The sequence below is a fragment of the Eurytemora carolleeae genome, unplaced genomic scaffold (genome assembly GCF_000591075.1).
Source record: "Eurytemora carolleeae unplaced genomic scaffold, Eaff_2.0 scaffold658, whole genome shotgun sequence".
Taxonomy (NCBI): domain Eukaryota; kingdom Metazoa; phylum Arthropoda; class Copepoda; order Calanoida; family Temoridae; genus Eurytemora; species Eurytemora carolleeae.
In genome coordinates, this window is record NW_019396684.1 from 118,298 (window position 1) to 141,313 (window position 23,016).

General features: G+C 32.4%; 2 protein-coding genes across 4 annotated transcripts; one reads left to right on the top strand and one right to left on the bottom strand.

Annotated features, from left to right (window-relative positions):
- On the bottom strand, nt 1-6,763 carry LOC111707351 (arylsulfatase B). Its single transcript, XM_023480444.1, has 17 exons — nt 6,047-6,763; nt 5,438-5,504; nt 4,818-4,850; nt 4,608-4,695; nt 4,352-4,405; nt 4,223-4,282; nt 3,782-3,857; nt 3,588-3,721; nt 3,248-3,346; nt 2,956-3,152; nt 2,512-2,622; nt 2,325-2,436; nt 2,025-2,124; nt 1,880-1,962; nt 1,232-1,612; nt 1,050-1,172; nt 1-702 (listed from the first exon to the last, which is right to left on the bottom strand). Exons 1-17 carry the CDS (start codon nt 6,258-6,260, stop codon nt 637-639), a joined length of 1,998 nt encoding a protein of 665 aa, XP_023336212.1. The 5' UTR covers nt 6,261-6,763; the 3' UTR covers nt 1-636.
- Nucleotides 6,764-7,891: 1,128 nt separating this feature from the next.
- On the top strand, nt 7,892-22,154 carry LOC111707352 (uncharacterized). 3 transcript variants are annotated; one of them, XR_002766417.1, is made up of 18 exons: nt 7,897-8,224; nt 8,868-8,922; nt 9,066-9,137; nt 10,215-10,307; nt 11,382-11,418; nt 12,215-12,313; nt 12,594-12,686; nt 13,243-13,332; nt 14,058-14,292; nt 14,851-14,960; nt 15,892-15,963; nt 16,714-16,760; nt 17,577-17,666; nt 17,909-17,968; nt 19,537-19,594; nt 20,341-20,412; nt 20,969-21,686; nt 21,837-22,154. XR_002766417.1 is itself a non-coding variant. In XM_023480445.1 (17 exons), exons 1-17 carry the CDS (start codon nt 8,110-8,112, stop codon nt 21,029-21,031), a joined length of 1,461 nt encoding a protein of 486 aa, XP_023336213.1. In that variant the 5' UTR covers nt 7,897-8,109; the 3' UTR covers nt 21,032-22,154. The 3 variants fall into 3 exon arrangements, 2 of the variants coding, with proteins under 2 accessions (XP_023336215.1, XP_023336213.1); XM_023480445.1 differs by having other exon boundaries at nt 20,969-22,154; XM_023480447.1 differs by lacking the exon at nt 17,577-17,666 and having other exon boundaries at nt 7,892-8,224; nt 20,969-22,154.
- Nucleotides 22,155-23,016: the final 862 nt, after the last annotated feature.

Sequence of the window (23,016 nt, forward strand, 5' to 3'; positions counted from 1 at the left end):
CAATTTTTTTTAAACAAAGCCTAACCTAATCTTACCTCACCTAACCTTTTACTGAACAAACAATTTTCTGAAGAATAGTTTGGTGGTTTGTCATATTCCTTTCATTTATACAAGTCCTTTAAGTATATAGACTTTTCAAAACTATTAATTAACGGAATATTTGTTTTCAAAAAAATGTATTGCATCAGTAAGGGTACATAATTGTCAGTTAGGCTACATAACTTACAGTTGAAGAGTGGTCCGGGTGATTTGAGAAAAGCTTAAATGATTTAAATATTATATAAATATTATGTAAATATTATATAAACATTATAACATACACCTTTTACAAAGAATATTGTTATACTTGTCACTGTTTTTTCTTAAGTTAGCTAGGCTTCAAAAATTTGTTTAATAACTTCACATCCAAACTTATTTTAAAAGGCATTTTTTTGGGGGTGGGGGGAGGATACCCCCCCCCCCTCAGACCTCCCGGTTTGTAAAAAGAAGTATGAGGTTTTAAACTACAGAGTTGACTTTAAAACAAATTTGTAATTAAAAACTTCAAAAAATTATTATGCTCTGTTGAACTTTTGTTGCACAATGCTCTAAGATATGAATTTTATTTTTTTATTATTAATAAATCTATACATATACTCAAATATATTTAGCTTCACACCAACCAGGACTGTAGACTCCTCCCCAATATTTTGGATATCCAGCCTAAAAATTCATGTTTAAACTTTAATTGGTCCTTAGGTGGGAACGCTTGTATTGTGGATATCAATTTCAATGCTTGATTTTTTGTCAATCTACAGAACACTCAATCAAGTGTCTAAATTTCAACCAATCATAGTGTCAGATGTGAAAAACAAATGGCAAATCAGTTCAACCAATTAGAGAACACAGATAATGTATATATCCAAAATGAAAAGATCAAACAGACTCTCTGTAATAAAGTGCCCAATTGGGAAACCCAGATCAAGCAATTAGGATTATAGGTATCCAACACAAAAGTTCCCAGCTCTTTTTTAATAATTTTTTAACCGTGTCTACTTCTTAATGATTACCTCTAAATCATCTGGGGCAAATCTAGGAAGAAGTTTTTCAAAGTGTCTCATAACTCTGTCTTTAAGATCACTAACAATGTCAGGATACTCATTGCTTAAATCTATGCGCTCTTCAGGGTCAGCCTAGAAAACCAAAATAGTTAAGATAATAATTCAGTTTTAATTTTTCATCTCCTGTTTACCTGTAGATCATACAGAAAGGTTTTGCCCCATGGTTTAATTAAGACCCCATTCTTGTTGGTAAATCTTCTCTTGAAGTTACCAGAAGGATGTTTCTTCTTTTTGTTTCCACCTTTGTTTTGCAAACCTTTTTTGTGTTTTCGACTTTTCTGATTCCTCTCAAAGTGTTTTTTGTTCCTTGCCTCACGTGCAAAGCTGGAGTTAGCCTCCATACTTCCTTCCTTTTCTTGGTCCATAAGTTCTATGCTCTCAAAGTTTTCTTCTTCACCATCCTCTTCTTGAATCTCTTGGTTGGAGATGTCATCCTCATAATAATATTCATCTGGATATCCTCGTCTTTGAGATTCATAAGCTTGGTATTGAAGGGCCTCCAGTTCTTTATTCTTAAAATTCAAGGGCCGTTAAAAATCCCTTATCTATTAAAAATCCATATATATATAATAAAGCTCTTCGCTCATATATATATATATATATATATATATATTTGTATGTATGTATTTTACTTCTATATGTCAGCTATAGCTGACTTAATAGCTGGATTGAATTGGCGGAATTGTTTTAAGGGAACCTTTTTTCTTAAAAAATCAAAAAAATTAAAATTCGATTTTAAAAAACGCCTGTCACTTCAGCTATCAAAATTTATTTATAACCTCATCCTCGTAGTCAAAATCTTCACTGATGTTTAGAAAAAGACTCTCAACAGTATCAATTGTGTGTGGTTCAATGAAACGTTCTGAAAGCAACAAAAGTATTGATGTTATAATTGTGAAAACATTGTAAATTTTTGTGATTTACCTTGGTTTTTATTCACTAAAGGAGTTTTAGATCGGCTGCTGATAATGTTATCGCAAGAGTTTTTGTTTATGATTTCTTCTGCAGCTGGGAACCAAGTATCCTATTAAGATTAATTAATTTCTTTAAGGTTATATATTTTGTTTCTGTCACAGATTATCAAATTTTGTCTTTAAGACATCCTTATTTAAAGGTATAAATGTCAAATTGCCCTTGGACATTTTGGCATTTTACTTTTCCCTTATAAACAATTTTTACCTTTTTTTTTAAACTTGTAAAAGAATAAAGAAATACAAATAATACCTTTTGTGACAAGCTGCCCCACAGCAATTTGTACTTTCCCTTTCGTAATGCAGCTTTGAAGGGTTTCTCCTTTATGTTGTAAACCATCTCATCTCTGGGGGGAGCCTCTTTTCTAAAGACATTTATTTTTCTCAAGAATTGCATTAAGATTTTAAATAAAATTGAAGTAAGATTTTGATTTGCTTACTCTGAATTAATAGAAGCCCAGTGGTCCATGCCATCAAGCTCCTCTGTTAAATTAGATTGACCCACAGCTGTGAGAAGGGTTGGCAACCAATCCACTGCATGCATTAGATTCCTTAAATCAAACACTTTTCTGTACAAATTCTGCTTAAAGGGACTGCAAGTGTAATTTTAAGTGACCTTCCTTTTAAAAGAGTGGCATGTCCGATTTACAATGTTACCCTTTAAACCATAGCTTGATCAATGATGTCTAAAATATTCTTATATATATAGTGGGAAATAAAAGTGCAAAGAAACCGTGCCAGTGTACTCTAGCATTGAGAGTACAGTGTACACTGTAATCTTGAGTCTGCTGGCATTTGAAAGTACACTTTCAGTCCCTTTAATTGATATGTGCACAGTGTAAGTTTCACTTATAAGTTAGTTTTTCTTTCTTGAAATATCTTACTTGTTAGTGTATTTTGTCTGTTTGAGTAGAGGAGAATGAATAAACCCGATTCCTCTTGTTCCCCCTTCATAGAGGGTCCCCTTGGTTCCTCTGAGGGGTGCATTATTACCACCAGCGTTTACTGCTCCACCATTGTCAGTGGTAAACACTATTATTGTGTTCTCATACTGCCCAGATTTTTTTAGTCCGTCTATCACCTTCATTTTAAACAAAACATTATTTAAAAAGATAATGAGGATATTATTGAAATTTTACCAAAAAAAAATAAAGAATATGTCATAATTCCAAATACCTTGCCCACTGCACTATCCAGTGCATGCACCATAGCACTGTAGTAGAATCTAGTCTGGTCTTTGTACCTACACAGATTGCTTGTGTATTCACGGGGAACCTAGAAAAAATGAAGAAAGGAAATTTAATTAGCAAAAAAATTAATTTAGGAAAAAATTTAAATAAGGTGAAAGTTGAGGCATTAATCATGAATTAATTGGAGTATATGAAGAAGGAGTCTCTACATAAACATTAGATGTAATAGAATTTACTGATTGCTGCATTGTTGCATTATGTAGTTTATCCAGCTAACCTTTGACTTTTTTTACAAATTAAATTGATTCATATTTAAATTTAAACACCTGAATGGGATCATGTACGCTTTGAAATGACAGATATGTGAACCATGGTTTGTCTCCATCCTTGTGTTCTTCAATTAGTGTATTTGCTCTGTTTACAAACAAGTCGGTTGAGTATTTTCCTTCAACTTCTGGTCCTGCATAATATTTGTTCAGAATTCTGAGAATAAAACTTTATCTGTTGTTATTTAAACTACCTCTAAGAATGTCTTCATTGAACCTAAAGTCATATCCAGTATCCATATTTTCAATCTTGTTGTGCAAATAATAGTCCTAAAATATAATTGGTTTTCAGGTCATCATATAATGCCATAAAACTCTAACATTATTGACTTGAAGTGATGTTAGTTATAATATAGGCAGAGTTTGTAACTCTGGTCTTGTGGATAATATTGAGGTCAAGCATCAATCTCAATCTTTTTTGATTTGCAGATTAATTTAATCTTTATTTGATATTCCGCATGGTAATCATACCATGGAGGAAAAGCCGAAATGAAGAGATCATACATTGATCCTCAAATTAAAAGTGCTTTCAAGGGATATCAAGATCAAGAGATTATGTGCATCCAACACAATGATTCCCAGCTCAGACCTATAAACAGTCATCTTTTTTTTTAACATCTGACAGTTTTTTGTACCTGAGATCCCAAGTAGAATCCATAGAATGAATCAAATCCTCTGTTGGTTGGAGTATAGTTCTAAATAGTGTTAAAGTTTAAGCTTATTATCATTGGAGATAATTAAAATTTTGAAGAGAAATGGCTTACTTGATGACAGTATCCTAAATGCCATTTACCAATGGCATGAGTTACATATCCAGCCTGACAAATAATTATGAATCATTTTGGTGGGCAAAGGTCTTAACATGAGTAACTAGAAAAAAAGTAAGAATGGTGAAAGGTTGGTTTACAGTAAAACATATCTAATTTTTACTAATATCAAAAAATTACTTCCGAAAAATATTTTGTTTAGCATTTTATTTATAAATGACTGGATTCACATATTTAAGCTGTGTGTTTTTACCTCTTTAAAATACTGTGGCATTATCTTGACATTAACAGGAAGTCCAGCTGGCATTAAAGGTTTTATATACATGTGCTGTCTTCCCATACTAGAGAATATGGATTAAAATCTCGGTTCTGCTTAATGGTGGGTATTACTTTTTTATCAAAATGACAAAAATATTTTAATATTCAACAAATTGTTGATAGTAAATTTTGGTACAAATATCACCTGTAAGGATATTTTCCTGTCATCATGGCCACCCTAAACATGAAAAAAAAAAAATTGCAGAAGGGTAAACGGTTGTATTTGTTTATTTTCCTTTATTTAATTGAATAATAGGATAAATATTTTTTTCCTCGGAAATGTGCTTACCTTCTGTCAATTTTTTAGAAATAGAGAGATTTAGATGAATTTTTCGGAAAATAGTAATTAGCTATCTTTGTAGGGACTGTAAGTGTAATTTCAAGTGACCGTCCATTTACAGGAAGGCATGTCCATTGTCCTATTCACAGCAGTACCCTTTAAACCTTTGTCCTTCATTTGTATAGCTAAAGATTGAGTGTCGGGAGACTAGAGGTTACAGTGTACACTGTACACTCTTTACTAGTGTACACTCGCGCGGCACTTTTTTATCTGCTATATAAATAAGAATATTTATTAAATCCTTGAGCAAACAAAGGTTTTAAGGGTATCGTTGTGAATCGGACATGCCACTCTATAAATGGACGATCACTTGAAATTACGCGTACAGTCCCTTTAAGTCTCATTTTCCCCCCAATTTTTGTTATTTCCCTCTCTTGATAAAAAACCTGATAAAATCTGATAAAAAACCTTAATCTGAATTTTACCTGGAGGGTGTACATGTTGGCAATACATAATATTGATCTAGAAGAACACCTTCAGCAGCCAAACTTTCTGTTTCAATAAATCTATTTTAATTTTATAAACAAGATAAACCATTCTAACTATCTCTAATTTTGAACTTTATATTGAGTTTTACAGAAAACAAGTCTTAATTTAAAGAATAAAATTACAACATCTTCAAATATCTGAGCAATGCATATGCTTAGGATCTGGATCAAAAAATGATAATTAACACCCAACACCTGTTCGAAATTACTTTCCGCTTTCAAAACACAAATATCACCGCTTTCAAAACATAAGATATTATAAAAAAAATAAGGGGAAAAATAACTTTGAAATTCTTTATTTGTTTAAAAAACAGTATTAGCGTAGCATGTTATTTTGCATTATAAATTCATGCTCCAATATTAAGTTACTAACTTAGATAATTTTTTATAATATATATGGTTTTATTCTTAAAATTTCGAACCAATATAGACAATATTTATAAAACTTTTTAAAAAAAATAAACCAAATAATTGCAGATTTTTGACAATTATTATGAAAAATAAAAAAAATTAATTTAAAATGTAGATATCAAATAAATATTATTCCTATGTTTGGTGAAAATATGTTTTTGTTATGCCAGGACACATCATTCCAACCTAAAATTTTATTGTTGTATTTTTGCATTTTGGTTGACGTTTTGTAGTGTACTGCAGTTGTATCTACTTCACTGTACAGTAGTTCAAGAAAGTAAAATGTACGAATAGAAGAGATGTTACTGTACAGAGATTTTAATAGTTTTTCAAATGTACACATGTACATGGTACAGTAGGAATCAATCAATCAATCAATCTGACTCGTTATTAAAGTTGTTGGAAAGCAATTAGGCTATATATTTCAACCTATAATTATTGTTTAGTCTTCAGCATTTTATCTTTGATGAAACAAGAATAAAAAAGTTCGCGAATTTACTATTTTTTGTGGATTTTTCACAATTTTACAAAAATCTGAAAATTTTCCAGGCAACAAAGTTACAAACAGACAGTATATAGATAGATGTAAAGTTGAGTCTCCTTTTTATCCTTTCCCAGCCGGCGCTGTGTGTCGCTCCATACATCCTGGTGGGATAACCAAGGCCCCCCCCCTAATCTAACCAATACCCCCCCACCACCACCACCACCACTTTTTAATTTGATAATTTCACCGACAGCGTTACCTCATTTAACAGGAGCGTACTAGAGCATTTGGCAACAAACCCCAATTTTGAAAAAATATTGATACCTTTTTTAACTATGTAAACTTTTCAATCATATTCACACTTCCGTATTGAAAGTGTTAATAAATTATGTATGTGTGAACATAATTAACATATTTCTACACTTTCTTCCCCCTCCCCCCCCTCCCACGCACACCCTTACAACCCTTAGTTACCCCTGGATTATGACTTATGTGTATCTGTTTGAAAACCTGTTGCTACAGAATATGCAGAAGAAATAGAAAGTAACAAAACGCCTTAACACACTTTAGAGGTGGGTCCGCCATGAAGATAAATAGAGATTGTAATCGGTGCTAGTTCTTAAATCAGAGATGAACAGAGATTACACACGATGCTGGTTTTTAAATCAGAGACAAGTAGGGATTACACACGTTCTGGTTTTTAAATCAGAGACAAGTAGAGATTATACACGTTGCTGGTTTTTAAATCAAAGATAAGTAAAGATCACACGTGTTGTTGGGTTTTAATTCAGAGACAAGCAGAAATTACACTCGTGTTTGGGTTTTAATTCAGAGATAAGTAGAGATTATACACATTGCTGGTTTTAAATTCATAGATAAGAGGAGATTGTACACGTTGCTGAATTTTAATATCGAGATAAGTAGAGATTACACACGGTGCTGGATTTTAATTCTTAGATAAGTAGAGATTACACACGGTGCTGGATTTTAATTAATAGATAAGTAGAGATTATACAGTATACACTGTGCTGGGTTTTAATATCGAGATAAGTAGAGATTACACACGATGCTGGATTTTAAATCAGAGATAAATACCATATTATGAAATGGTAATAAAAGATAATAGGGATAACACACATTATCGATTATAATATAGTCTCTATATATAGATGGGTTTCAATCAAAGAAATTGAGTCTTTGCCACAAACTCTGATATTCTAATCACCACATCTTTGCAACCCAATGTCTTAGACCTTAGATTTTTCAAATTTTGAATTCTGTTAGATCAAATATTTAAATTTTGTAATATCAAAGATAAACTCCAACTTGCTTACAAAGATATGAGGATCAGAAAATTTGAGTCCTTGCCAACGACTCAATTCCTTTAGTTAAAGATAACTCTAATTATATTAATGATTTTAATTTTTGTAAAAGAAATGATACCATTGAGAGGGAAGTGTTCAGATAAATGATGAAAATTTGTTATTGTGATTATTGTGATTATTTTTATTATCAAAATCAATTTTATCAATCCAATCCTACCTAAAACATTTAAAACTGAGGCCCCTGTCCTACCTTGATCGAGCTACCTCGTTGGTTCCATTACTGCTCTGTATTCTACTTCAAAATGAAGCATCAACTCTCATATATAACTTTATCTAAAAGATTTAACAAAAATATTTGGTAAATAATCATTTTTGATTTTTCAGATAAGATGGCAGATATAGACTTCAGTACGTTTCCTTGGACACATCCTAACATATTTACAAATATGATGCTGGGAACCAGTTCTAGCGCAACCATACTGGCCTGCCGGGTAGTGTGTCAAGGTAAGGATATTAGCTCAACCATACTGGCCTGCCGGGCAGTGTGTCAAGGTAGGGATATTAGCTCAACCATACTGGCCTGCCGGGCAGTGTGTCAAGGTAGGGATATTAGCTCAACCATACTGGCCTGCCGGGCGCTGTGTCTAGGTAGGGATATTAGCTCAACCATACTGGCCTGCCGGGTAGTGTTTCAAGGTAGGGATATTAGCTCAACCATACTAGCCTGCCGGGCAGTGTGTCTAGGTAGGGATATTAGCTCAACCATACTGGCCTGCCGGGCGCTGTTTCTAGGTAGGGATATTAGCTCAACCATACTGGCCTGCCGGGTAGTGTTTCAAGGTAGGGATGTTAGCTCAACCATACTAGCCTGCCGGGCAGTGTTTCTAGGTAAGGATATTAGCTCAACCATACTGGACTGCCGGGCAGTGTGTCAAGGTAGGGATATTGGTTACATATTCAAGTACGAAATGTCAAAATGATATTTGTAAAAAATCTTTTATTGTAATTCTTAAAATCTACAATTTGTGTATAAATTTTTAACTCAAACTTCCGCGCCTTCACTCTTTCTTTTAGTAAATAATGCCGCGTAGCATTTTTTCCCCTTGTCATAATTGTTTTAATACAATTAAATTAAATTTATTTTTAGATTGGAGGAACTGGTTTAATAAGAATCAGATTTGGGGCAAATATTTCAAAATCAGGTAAATAAATAGATATTTTAAATAATTAGTGAAAAAGTTTGACAAACCTCGGAAAAGTTTGACAAACCAAGGAAAAAAGGTCAAACCAAGAAACTTGAGTTCAAACTAGAAAATTATACAAAACTTAAAAGTATTTTCTTCAGGAAAAGGCAGATAATAGAGAAGCTAAAGAAGTCTCAATCTGATCAATTTCTTGTTGATGTTTCTATTTACAGGTTAGCACTATACAAATTATTTTCAGTGATAACCAGAAAACTCTGAAAAAGAAAGACGACTTTTAGAATCAAGTTTATAAGTTTAAAAAGTCCTCTGAACATAAAAACAGCAACTGTATAGTATAAACAGACCGATTACACTAAATTAGTGATTTGATAAGTGTCTAGTAAAACTATTTTCTTTTTAACAGCATAAAATATTCTTAAATATTGTTATAATGTCGTTTTCCTATTCCATTGTTTTCTGGTTTTAGAGGTCAAAGTAGGCTGTAAGCGTAATTATAAGATTTAAAATTCGGTGATGGTGATGGTGATGGACCAAACCTCTGTTGAGAAGAAAAAAAGTAGATGTTAGTTCCACATTTATCGAAAATATACTTCGGTCTGGGCTGACCCTCGTCAGTTCTTGACATTGTTTCCGTCATGAAGATTAAAAACAAATTCATAAAAACTCCATTCATAAATGACAATTCCAGATTTACAACAATATCCTTAACAGCATTGTCTGAAGAAGTATAGATATGATATCAATGTTTAAGATTTTGTAAACTGGTTATTTTCAACTGTGGTCTTCATAAAAGAAAATGTGCATTTCTACAATAGAAAAATAGAACGTAATTGTCAGAAATAAAACGGTTTAGTTTTAGATCATCGAGAATATCTTTCATTATTGACCAGATTATGGTTTCAAGGGTACTGTTGTGAATCGGGAATTATCATCTTTGCAAGAAGGGTCACTTGAAATTACGCTTACAGTCTCTTTAGGGGGTCTGAAAAGTGTATATTTTTTAGTGGTCAAGTAAAGAATATCTCAGATATGTGATTGTGCAGTTTAACTAAAATCGTTTCTTACAAAGTTTGACTGTTTCTTTCTATCCTCTACTCTTCTTTCTATTCTCTACTCTTTTACAGAATGCACACATCAAAAATTGATTTTCTCCCAAACCAAGAAGTGCTGTGCTGACTGTTTCAAAAATGATAGAGATATAGATAAATGAAAATGAATCCCTTTAAGTTTTTGCTATTTCAGATTCTAATATTTAAAAAATATATTCAAATACCTTTTTATTTTTATAGAATTGAACGATTGATAGAGGAATTAGAGAAAGAAGAAGAAGTACCGGAAGAAAACTATCTGAAAATATCGATTCAAATTGAAAAATGTGTCAGGTATGCTGTTTTATTAAAGGGACTGTAAACCCAAAGTGATTAAATACTAAAGTGGGCCAAACTCATAGTTGAATGACGAGATTTTATGTCCCAAGTATTTAAAAATGATATATATATATATATATATATATATAAATTGGTCTGTAGTATTTTCATATAAACTACATACCAACTTACAAAATTTTTGATTTTTGATTATGAAAATTTCGAAGTTCTAACTGAAGGCGACATGTACATGGGTCTTTAGTCTATTTGTTCTAGTCTTTACTTTTCACATGAAATCTTTTCATGCAATTATTCCAAACCAAATAAAACCTTATGGCCCAACCTGTCGTCGTTGTTTTAGTCTGTTCCACTTTAGAATTTATTCACTTTGCTGTAAACCTAATTTCCAATTTTAAAGTGGTTTTAAACCTTTTTCTGTTCCAGGATGATTGAGAAATCCTTTTGTAATCAGGCCCGTAACCAGGGGGGGGGGGTGCAAGGGTGCAGGTGCACCCCCCTTTCTTCTGAAAGGGGGGTGCAATGACGAATTTGCACCCCCCCCCCAGCCCCATATAAAAGAAATTGTTTTTCATAATTTTCTAAAATCTAGTTACCAATAATATAGCTCAAGCAAGAGTTGATTCCCTTCCGAAACCAAATTATAATCTTATTGTGTGTTACTCATTAAAAGTGGGTGTGTAGGTGCACTCTGTCAAGTCAAGTTTCAGACACTAAAATGTAACCCTTAAAAGCTCAAATACACTTGTTAAAAAGGTTAGTCATTATAGCCTATATTGACAATGTATTAAAGAAAACCATATACCACCGTAAAAACAAACCAAGTATTGCTTTTAAAAAAAAAACTTTAAAAAATTTATCCTGCGCGGCGCGCTTATTTGCACCCCCCCCCCCTGGAAAATTCCTGGTTACGGGCCTGCTTTTGTTCTATCTTTTAAAACATTTTATTATTGTTCTCTATTGTAAAAGGGATTTGAGCATAAATGATATTCGTTCGTACAAATGCCTTATGAAAAGGTTGTTCACCAAAAAAATTTATCCTTATCCTTTATCTGAAATGTTTTTGTTTAGGCAGCTGGAAATTGGCCTTGTCCCAATCTTTCCTCAGGTCCTGTTGGGACTAGCCTTATCTATATATTTATAGATTAGTGATCTTTGTCTGTTAATTTGTTTGTATGTCACGTCTGGTCACACCTTATGAACCCCCGAGACTGATTTGTCTCAAGTTGCCTCATAAATGCTACATTTAGACCTGTGTACATTATGATACCAGAGACTTCATCTCCATACAAATTCTTACCAAGATTTACTACATGGTGTCCCAAATCATATTAGATACCAGGTTGATAAAGGACCTTCTGTATATCCATTAATCTCAACTAATTCAACTGTACTCTAAGAACACCTATACACTCTGCAACTAATGATTTGATTTGATTTGATTTGATTTGATATACTATAAACCTAATCCCAAACGTACTGTAAGTGTACATATATACTATAAACATAATCCCAACTGTACTGTACGAGTACCTATATACTCTAAACCTAATCCCATCTGTACTGTAAGAGTACCTATTTACTTTATACCTAATCCCAACTGTACTGTAAGAGTACCTACTACCTATATACTATAAACCTAATCCCAACTGTACTGTAAGAGTACCTACTACCTATATACTATAAACCTAATCCCAACTGTACTGTAAGAGTACCTACTACCTATACTATAAACCTAATCCCAACTGTACTGTAAGAGTACCTACTACCTTTATACTATAAACCTAATCCCAACTGTACTGTAAGAGTACCTACTACCTATATACTATAAACCTAATCCCAACTGTACTGTAAGAGTACCTACTACCTATATACTATAAACCTAATCCCAACTGTACTGTAAGAGCACATACCGCTATGTAACTGAACTGCTTGAGCTTGGATCCCCAGCAGGAACTGGGATTAAATCTGTTGGACCCGTCTCACTCTTTATTAAAATAAAGGTAATATTACTGACAACGTATTTAAATATTTAAATGTCGAGAAGGTGTTTCTGGAAAATAGTATAAAATAATTAGCAGAAATTTCCATGGACACTTTTTTTTCGTCAATGGTATATCAAAATAGATTAAAAAATAAGATCATTAAAGATTAAGAGTATGCTTTTAACTTCTGATGTAATTGTTTAATATGAATATTTAAAAAAAAAGTTTAAATTGGCTTTTATTTTGAAATACAAACCATAAGAAGTAATGCTTGCTGAAAAGTGAACAATCCCTTTAGGTAGATGATCCCCTGGTAGTGAGGGTTGCAAGTGAGATACTGAACAAGTATTTAACCAGTATTATCGTGGACAAGTCAGCAAGAGATAATCAAGTAAAATAAATATTCTCTCTTTGACGTACTTTTAAGTAGAAAAACAAGATTATCTTAATTCTTTTCATACTCAGACCAAAGTTGAAAGCAGTGCTAAGGATCCGGATCCGTTGGATCCGCAAGATTTTGGCTTCCTGGATCCGGATCCGCAAAAATATGCGGATCCAGGGATCCGGATCCAAGGGGTAAAATATCAACCAAAAACTGCAAAAAAAATCTTTTTTACTCCAAAACCCCAAGTCTGAACTTTTGAAAAAAAAGATTATGAAAATTTCCTCATTTCTGAATGGTTCATCAAGTTGTAGGATAAAAATAAGCGAAAAAAATAAAACAAAAAATTGGAAAATTTTGTCTTGTTAAAAAATTTCAGTAAATCTTAAAGAAATGACCTGGATCCGGATCCAGGATCCGGATCCGGATCCGCATCAAAATTGAATGGATCCTAAGCACTGGTTGAAAGGGTACCTTAATGAATCAGACATGACATTCTATCAATATAGGGTCACATGAAATTGCGTCAGTTCCTTCTAGTGAATTTAAATCTTATGATTTTCAGGCAATGCAAATATTTGTGATGAGAGCAATGGCAACTGGGCAGAACTGGGTTTTCAGATATTTCAATCCTGCGTTGGAATCTCAACAGGAGGTATTACATTTAGAGGTGTTAGGTACTTTCCCTCAGGCATTTTCCCAAGGGCTACTTGTTAAGTGACAATTTCCGAAGTGGCAACTTCCCAAATGTGCAATTTCCCAAGCGAAACTTCCCAATGAGGCGCCGCAGACTGCAATGGGGGCCGAGTGCTGCGGCTAGGTTCGGCTATTTGGCCGAGCGCCGCGGCTAGAACAAGTTGGTGGGCTGGCTAGGACAGACTTGGGAAGTTGCCGCTTGGAAAATTGCACATTTAGGAAGTTGCCATATGGGAAATTGCACATTTAGGAAGTTGCCATATGGGAAATTGCACATTTGGGAAGTTAAAAGTGCTCTACAAGAATGTTAGTTATTATTAACTTGAAAATTGATTTTTCAACAAGTTTGTTTTTATTTAATTATACTTTTTTTCTCAGATCAAAGGTATTAACCAAAACAGTTTTTCAGCCCGATTTTTCAAAAGGATTTTACAAATAGTTTTGATTGATATCTTTGGTCAGAGTAAACTTTTGCATGATGTAATAAAAGAAAACTTGTCAAGCTATAGTTCTGAAAAAGCATTTGAATCAGTAGTATTGATTTTTAAACCCAGTTGTCACTAGTAAAGCTTAGGGTTATACGAGTTGGACATTTTTGAAAGAACGAAAGGGTTAAAAAGCTTATCTCTCTCCCGACTCACTAAAGGTTTACCGGTTTTTTACTTTTTACTCGTCCTGTTCCAGGCCGAGGTCTATTGCTCCGAAGCTGAGGCTAGGCGAGCCTCAGCTCTCAAGGGAACTTTACAGATCCAAGCCTCAACAACATTAACCTCGAATCCATCAACTACATCCTCCAGTATAGTCTCTACAACCTCATATCTCTTCTCTAACCATATACCGGAGAAGAATAAGGATGTTTCTCTAAAAAGGAAACTGGAGGAAGAGGAGGGAGACTCCAAGAAGCAAAAGCTTGAAGAAGGTAAATTTAAAGATTTTTGTTCTGTTATAATTAATAAATAAGCAATTTTACTTTCTGGGTTTTTTAGTTCCGTTATTTTATAATCTTCATCGTATATATCAATTTGAGTTCTACCAAGCTTTCAAACAGTAGAAACACTCAAACATTTAAACAAAGAAAAGTTGTAGAATCTTCAACAGATCCTCTTTGTTTTCTTGAAAACGTGATTTTTGAAAAATATCTGTCTATATTGTATTGATATAATCGCCAACCACTGTATAGCACATTATTCCGCGGAAAGCAGAGTGCAAAATCAACCAAGATGTATAAAAAACACCATTTTTTTCATTTTACATCACTGGGATTCGAAAATATTTCCTTTTCAATAAATACTTTTCTTTACATGGTCTTCGATAACAAAATTTAGACTACAAAAAGATGTGCAGAAATGGAAAGACGGAAGTTGTGCTTGAAATTCATTAGAATTCACTATCTAAATTTCTTTGTAAGGTTTAAATTGAACTCAGTAATTACTACATACACCACTCAACCTTTAAATAAAGACGACTTTATGTTTAGAGGATGAAGAAGAAGAGGACAGTATTTACAGTTGTATTAGAGTACAGTCCAACCCTCACTTCCCAACCATTCTAGAACTTTTAGATATAGATCATCCTGTTATTCTTAAGGTATACCTTCAATTTTATGCGGCAACTCACATGACCCCAGGAAAAGTTTAATATTTGTATTAAGATGAAAAACGTTGCCTGGAATAAAATCGAAAATCATTTGAAAATGCGCAAATTTAAAAAGAAAAATTCGGGAATACCATAATCAATAAGATTGGAAACGAAATGAGCAAGGTTAAACACCTCGAATGTTTTTCTAAAAGTGTCCTGAAAGTCTAGTATTATAATAATAAAGAGTTGATATTATTGGCAAAATTGACTCTGTTAATTACATCTAGAAAAGAAATTTAGTCTTTGATACAAACTCAGATTTTCTAATTTTTATTTCTTTGCAACCCAATCCCAATTTTCTAGACCTTAGATATTTCAAACTATGACATCAAATAACAAAGGTTTACACCATCAGTTTGCAAAGATATAGAGGGATTAGAAGATTTGTTGAGAGACTCAAATCCTTTGTTGATTCTATATTTTAAATACAAATCCATCTTCTATACAACAATTATATTTGTTATAATTAATATTTTCAACAAATAATCGAATTTTGATTGCTTTTTCGGTCAATGGGCGTCCCTGAAAGTCTAATTTGAGTTGATTTGATTTTGATGCAGCAATTTAAGTAGCATTATCATTGAAATTATACCTTGAATATTTGGAAGCTTTTAATATGATAAGTGGGTATTACCTATTAATCAAATTAAATTAATGTAAAAAGAAACCTCAGAATTTAACGGTGCATTCATTTTAATCCTGCGCAGACTTAAATCCGAAGACGCGTCAAAGCATTTTTTTAAAAACTGGTTGAACCACTTGTACAACTTGGATTTCGCCTAGCTAGCTTATAATTGAATATTTTTATGGTGGAGCAAATATTCTACTGAAAATCAGATACCTTTTTTGAAATTAATTTTTTAACATTTTTTTATTTGAGGCTCTGGTGGATAGGTTCAAGATAGATCGTCTTCTGTTGGTTCCAAACCTGGAGAAGTTTATTCTACACCAGGAATACAGTTTCTTCGGGTTTTTCATGTTTTTTTTTAAATGGGTTTTTTTGGAAAAAAAATGTTTACAATTTTTTAATTATGATAAAAATTGATGTTTTTATTTTTCAAAATTCCAGAATGCCTGGGGATCGGGAATGCATTAATGTTGAACTAATTATTTTTTTTAAACGGAATTAATAAGATAAAATTTTTTAATAGTTCTTATTAATAAAAGGAAACTAAGTATTTCGTGTTTAAATTAATAATTGATAAGTTCGTGACTCTTTGTTTTAGTGCAGGGAACTTTAGTTCTTTAAAACCTCAAACTCTGATCTTTTAAATTAAATATTTAAAGAGAAGAATAAATGAGGGGGAATCTTTTGAGATTGAACAAAAACGAAACTTTGTTTTCTAAACTGGGGTTACTGTAATCATCTCTTGTTTAAGTCTTGTAATAATCTAAATTAATAATAATATGTCTAATGGATATCAACAACTAAAATATTTATGACAATTTTATGAAATCATAAAACAAGGTCGACTTCTAGTTATCATATTCATTGGGTTGAGCGGACACATTGGATTTAACAGGGGCTCAATATTCATTGGGTTGAGGGGACACATTGGATTTAACAGGGGCTCAATTAGCTTCAAGATTCCGTCTCTCTTGGATTAAAAATTGATGAGATGAGAGGCCCACGGATTAATTTTTAATCTAGGATTAAGTGAATTATTTAAACTGTTTGAAAAATAGAAACTGGAAATTTCAGGAAAAGTATTCCGGACTTATTGAGAAAGGATTTGAAATCATCGGAAGGTAGGTTGGGTTTATTAATTTATTTACTTGAAGTTATCGGAAGGTAGGTTGGGTTTATTGATTTATTTACTTGAAATTATCGGAAGGTAGGTTGGGTTTTTTGATTTATTTACTATTATTATAAAATATTTGTCTGTTACCTATTAAGAGAGTTTAAGCACAATACATTTGTCTGTTAGAAAAGTCAATATATTGTTTAAACCTAATAAACTAAATGGACTGCCGTTATAGCTTCAAATAACCCTTCAATTAAAGAATGGGCATGTCAGATTCACAATTTGTACCCTTTAAAGATGTCTATAAGATGTTTTTTCTTCAAGAAATCTTCAAGTCCCATTTATAGGTAACCACAATTGAAACTAATCAATTTTCAAAGTTTAAAAATTGAATATCTCCTCTATTTTTGATTTCACCAAGCTTTTTATTTATAATTAGAGGGTTGCCTGAAATTATGTCTACAGTCCAGGGGCATGAAAGTACACTTTATATGTCATTGTGAACTTTGACAAGTTTTTGTGTACGTGTACTACACTTCAGAAATGTGTACTGCATTTGGGGTGTTAAAAAATATAAATATTCGTATTTAACATAAGAGATAAATTATGATATACAGAAAAATAAACACTCCCTTGCAGTAAACATTCTGCAGTATGGATTTTTTTCTACAACTTGACATTATATACGTCCAATTGATTACAGTAACAACATGGTTTATTTCTGTCCCTAATATCAATCAATCAACATTTGGGATTGATCAGATGGAATTATATGGACCCCTGCAGTACAGTACCTTTCATGATTTATATATGTGTGTAGGGATCAGGACGGGAGTGTGAGTAAAATAGATCCTGCCAAAGATTTCTTTGAATCGGAGCACGCTGTAGTTGGATATATGGAAAACATTGCGTAAGTTATCTCTATCACAATGTTATCCGTTTCCCATATATTAAGTTATTTTGTTAATTATTTTTAACACTGTTCAAAAGCATAGGTTGTTCTGCAGTTAATTATTCTTACATTATATTATCGCTTCACAAGAAAAGGTGAAAGTATCAAAAAGGGTGAAAAAAATCTCTCTTAGAGTATTAAAAATCATATCCTCCCCCCGACTATTTGTCCTGTCCTATCTTTATATTCCATATTTATAGATCCTATGGTCTAGCTAGAAACCAGCTACTTTATTGGGGAGGAACTGATGTCAGAAATAGGTAACATATTTACAAATTACAATGCTATTTACAGTGATCGGAGACCGAATTTAATGAATTTGAGCTGCGTCTCTACTGCATACTCTCCGTTCAAATTTGAACCACCAATTAAAAGATAAAAGTTCAGAAGGATTTGAATCTATGATTTATATTTGACCCGGTGACGGTAGGCAGTTCAAATTCATTAAATTCGGTCTCAGATTCATGCTTTCAATTTATTTTTTTAGATTTCGATACGTGACACTATGCCCTCCAAGGGGGGGGGGGGGGAATTATTTTTAGCTACATGGCTGTTTTATATACCGTTGGAAAGCTCTTGAAAAATGCAATCCAATTTGGTGCTATTCGTTTTTTTCATATTTTGACACAGAGTGTCTCAAAAAAAAGTGAAAACTGAAGGGGAAAATCGGTTTTTTGAAGGCCTTGGCTAGTCATCCATATTACTCAGCAAAAAAAAAACTCAGATTTTGCCATTGTCTAGGTGTATGCAAAACTTTTGCTCCCTGCTTCATCTATTTTGGCACTTGCAGCGTGGCCTTTTTCACGCATTTTTGGGAAAAATAGAATTTTGCATTTAACTCTTTTAAACTTTATTTTTTTGTAAATTTTTGTAAATTTTAGAGAAGGGAAAATATGTAAGTTTTTTATCCTAATTATTAAGGTCCAATTTCAATTGCACAGGGTGTTTGTGCAAAAAGGCAAAACTTGGGAAGTGACATTATCCAGCTACATGACATTATTTCTTTATTTGATTGTTAAGCTGTTGAAAATGCAATCTTCTATTTTAATTTTGAACATTTTCTTTTTTTATACATTAAAATAAAAAGAGTTCGGTGATTTTAGAAAAAAATCGTGGATTTTCAAAATTTTAAACCTTTCCTGAGGTCATGTGAGGTCCCACACAAAATTTTGGCCCGATCGGTTCAGCAGCTTTGACGTATTGGATACAAACACACACAGTATATATATATATATATATATATTTATATATGTTAAGGGTGAAAGATTTTTCAGAAATTTGAGAGGAATCAATGTCAAGTAGTAAATACTAATGTATTTTTTTAATTCTAAGACACATTTACAAAAGGCATTTTGCGCTAAAATCCAAATTAACCATAGCAGTAAGAGTGTTTTTTTTCAAAATATGTCGATAGGGCATCAAAAAATTCGTCTTTCCAACGACGGGAAACCCCGCTTTACAAAATAATCAAGAAATACACCAAGTTGGAGCCGAAAAACTAGGAAATACGACTGATTTTATGCTCCTGGATCGCATGTTTTGAATATTTTTACAAACCGTTTGCAGCGTTGAACTAGGCTTTGCAAGACGGATCTTTTTATACCAATATCGACATATTTGGAAGAAAAAAATTTAAAATCACTTGTATAACCGGTTTTTCGGCCATAAATAGCCATTTGCGATGGTCAGTTTTGATTTTATCGAAAAAAAGTTAATAATGCTTAAAATTTAAAAACACAGTAGTATTTGTGTTACTACTTGATATGTGTTTCATGTAATCGGTTCACCCTTAATATAGATATTTTTTTTATATTTAAACATTTTGTAGATGGGAAGAATTTAGTAAACAACTCGCAGATATGGACCAGCCAACAAAAAGCTCAGAGGTTTTAACCAACATTTTTAATGTCTTTGTTTTTAGCACAGTGGTATCTATTAAACTGTGGAATAGGAAGATGCATGTTAGACTCAAGTTACAAATTTAGATACAGGGTGTTTCACGAAACATGACAGTAGCAAGACGTCTTGAAGGTCTTCTTTGACCTTTGAAATAATGTATGGCAGTTATTCGTAATCCAAATTTTGGTCGTAAAATTCTAGAGTTAATAGTCGCAAAATGTCCCCAGTCTTGTTATTTCTAAAATGTGGTCTGCATTTTTTGTGCTCTCAATAATACCGGAGATATGAAGATTTTCATTCCGATTTAGACATTTTTGGTTTTTTTAAAATTAAATTTGAACGAAATTCTCAATATCTTTGGTAATATTGACAGCACAGAAAAGAGAGACCCCATTTTGTAAATCCCAGAACTAGGGAAATTTTGTAGTAATTATTTCAAGTATCATACATGTTAAAGAAGGTTGACGACTGATTATCTTAAATAAATGTAAAGATCAAAGACGACTTTCATGTTTCGTGGGACACCCTGTAGTTCAGTCAAATACAAAAAAACTTGCTGTTTTAATTTTTAAGCTAATGGTAAAATCTTTGCCTTTTTAACAACAAATTCACGCAATATAGTTGAAATGTCGTCTTCCTATTTTACATTATAAGTACTCACAGTTGCACCCAGCATTTTTAGATTTCCAGAAAATGATATTGTCTCTTTGTCTTAAGCTGAATTTATGTGTAGGTAAAATGCCGGAGTAAACTGAATTTACCAGTTGCCTGTATTGGAACCTCTTCTAGTTCATCTAACTCAGAGGTAAATATACTGTACAATGATAGGGGAAGGCAAGCCAGACCCATATGGCCTCCATCCCGTAACTAATTCACATACAGACTCGCGGCAATGCGCTTACCCGTAGCGCTTCCTAGCCACACCCATATGTCTTCCGGAAAAATGTCTTAACTTTTGAATACTTATTTCCAAGTAAAAAAAATATTTTTTTCATAGCTGCTAATGTTCATTTCTCTAGAAAATGTTTTTGAAGTGTGAGGAGAAATTCAATCTTCACCAGAAATAACGCAGTTTTGCGTGTAATTTGGTCTTAGTCGGATGTTCTAAATCTATCTATCTTTCTATCTGTCAAACTGATATATTAGATAATTCTAAAACGAATATTTTGAAATTTAGCTCTCTTTGAATACGGATCCAAGTAGCAAAATATTAATTTAAACATTAAAAACTTTTTTTCCTCTCAAATCCATAACTTTGTGTGTCAATTAATAAGATATAATTTAGAGTTTCTAGAATTCTAAGTTTCGGTACGAAAATTAGCTAGAAAAAGTGTTTTATTTAAAAAGATATTTTTGTTTAGACAAGTGCTGAGTCTCTAGTGGCAATACTGGCTGCCCGGGGGATCTCTTTGACTAGAAATTAAATAAAGAGGAAGTTCGAACTAAATTTAAAAAGGAACAGCAGAGGACCCTTAACTTTAAGAATGGCATGTCCTATTCACAACTGTATTCTTTAAATCTTTGTCTGATTTTCGATAATGATCCTTTTTTTCTCGCTGAAAATTAGGTGCCGGGAAATTTGAGTGTACAGAATACATTGACTTCACAAGTTTATGAAAGAACTCAATTTTTAGCTGGAGTGTATGTAGATAATATGTAACTTAATGAAACAAGTATTAATGAATAATTAATATCATTCCTTTTTATTAATTTTTGGGATTAGTAAACTCAGTAAGGAAAAATGAAAGAATGATTAAAAAATGACACAAAAAGGAAAAAAATCTCTATCTTTTATTTTCATCCTACAAACTTTATCTCAATGTCTAACTATGTTAAATCTGTTCAGAATTCAGTTCACCTCCCACCGATGGCTTAGTTTAATTTGACAGAAATTCCTTAATTTGAATACATTTTTAATTTATCATATGCGTCCTGTAAATCCACTTTATTTTACCAATGAGATCTTCAACTTTCAGTTTCCATCAATTAAAGATCAGGATTCATTTCCTACCTAAAAGGACTGTTAACGTCATTATAAATGGCCCTCCATGGAAAGAGCGACATGACCGATTCACAGTGGTACCCTTTAAACTGAGTATTGTCATATGTAAGGCTTCAGAAGCAATTGAGAAATTAACAGAAGTAAAAACTTATTAGCCAAAAATAAACAACATTATCTTCCACACAATTGATCAGATCAAGGCTTCAAGGGTACCATTGGGAATCGAGAAAATGGGGAGCAAATTATAATTAAAATGACAGTTCCTTAGAACTGGAAGACAATACTCCCCAAAATTCTCAGATTTAAAGACTTACATCATGAATCCAAGCATCAAAAGTTGCCGCTTCGGATCTCCAGTTAAGTCGAATGAATGACGCATTTCCCAACTAGTTTTTACCTCAGTTTATAACCGTGAGTTATCTTTAATTAATAATGTATTTATTCTTGTAATTGCAGTGAACTTAAATATTAAATGATCAATTATTTCTGTCGTTAATTAACGTAAGGTGTATTTATAATAAATACACTTATTTACAAGTTGCAAACTTACTTCTTATTTAATCTTTTTCCGATTGAATTTTTTGATGTTTGTAAATGGTTGCATTTGTAACAATTCTCTAAATATTTCTTTTCAACGTATCTATCATTATCAAGCTGATCTGATGTAAGTATGTTTTCTAGGTGAGACTTTAAAAATCGTGGAATAGAAGGAGACATGAAGTAATTTTAAATGCAATAGATGTTTCAGAGCAAATAGTTTTGACAATAACTAGAAAATAAGCTTATTAACTGAAATGGGGTTTTAAATCATTGTTGTATTTTTATTGGACTAATTAAAATCATATTTTGTTAACAGTCTTCCTATTCCATAATTTCCTATTCCATAATTTCCTATTCCGTAATTTCCTATTCCATAATTTCCTATTCCATAATTTACTATTCCATAATTTCCTATTCCAAATTTTGCTATTCCATAGTTTCCTATTCCATAGTTTCCTATTCCACAGTTTCCCATTCCATAATTTCCAATTCCATAATTTCCTATTCCATAGAGTTTCCTATTCCATAGTTTCCTATTCCATAATTTCCTATTCCATAATTTCTTATTCCATAATTCCCTTTTCCATAATTTCCTATTCCATAGATTCCAATTACATAATTTCCTATTACATAATTTCCTATTCCAAAGTTTTCTATTCCATGATTTCCTATTCCATAATTTCTATTCGATAGTTTCCTATTTCATAACTTCCTATTCCATAGTTTCCTATTCCATAGTTTCCTATTCCATAATTTCCCATTCCATAATTTCCTATTCCATAATTTCCTATTCCATAATTTCCTTTTCCATAGTTTCCATTCCATAATTTCCTATTCCATTATTTCCCATTCCATAATTTCCTATTC

Excerpts from the sequence above, each read along its gene's own strand:
- LOC111707352 (XM_023480445.1), top strand. The coding sequence starts at position 8,110 with ATGGCAGATATAGACTTCAGTACGTTTCCTTGGACACATCCTAACATA. Across the intron at positions 13,333-14,057 it reads CGTTGGAATCTCAACAGGAG|GCCGAGGTCTATTGCTCCGA; the intron begins GTATTACATTTA and ends GTCCTGTTCCAG. Across the intron at positions 20,413-20,968 it reads CTAGTTCATCTAACTCAGAG|ACAAGTGCTGAGTCTCTAGT; the intron begins GTAAATATACTG and ends ATTTTTGTTTAG.
- LOC111707351 (XM_023480444.1), bottom strand. The coding sequence starts at position 6,260 with ATGTACATGTGTACATTTGAAAAACTATTAAAATCTCTGTACAGTAAC. Across the intron at positions 2,437-2,511 it reads TGGGCTTCTATTAATTCAGA|AAAAGAGGCTCCCCCCAGAG; the intron begins GTAAGCAAATCA and ends AAATGTCTTTAG. Across the intron at positions 2,125-2,324 it reads GGGGCAGCTTGTCACAAAAG|GATACTTGGTTCCCAGCTGC; the intron begins GTATTATTTGTA and ends TAATCTTAATAG.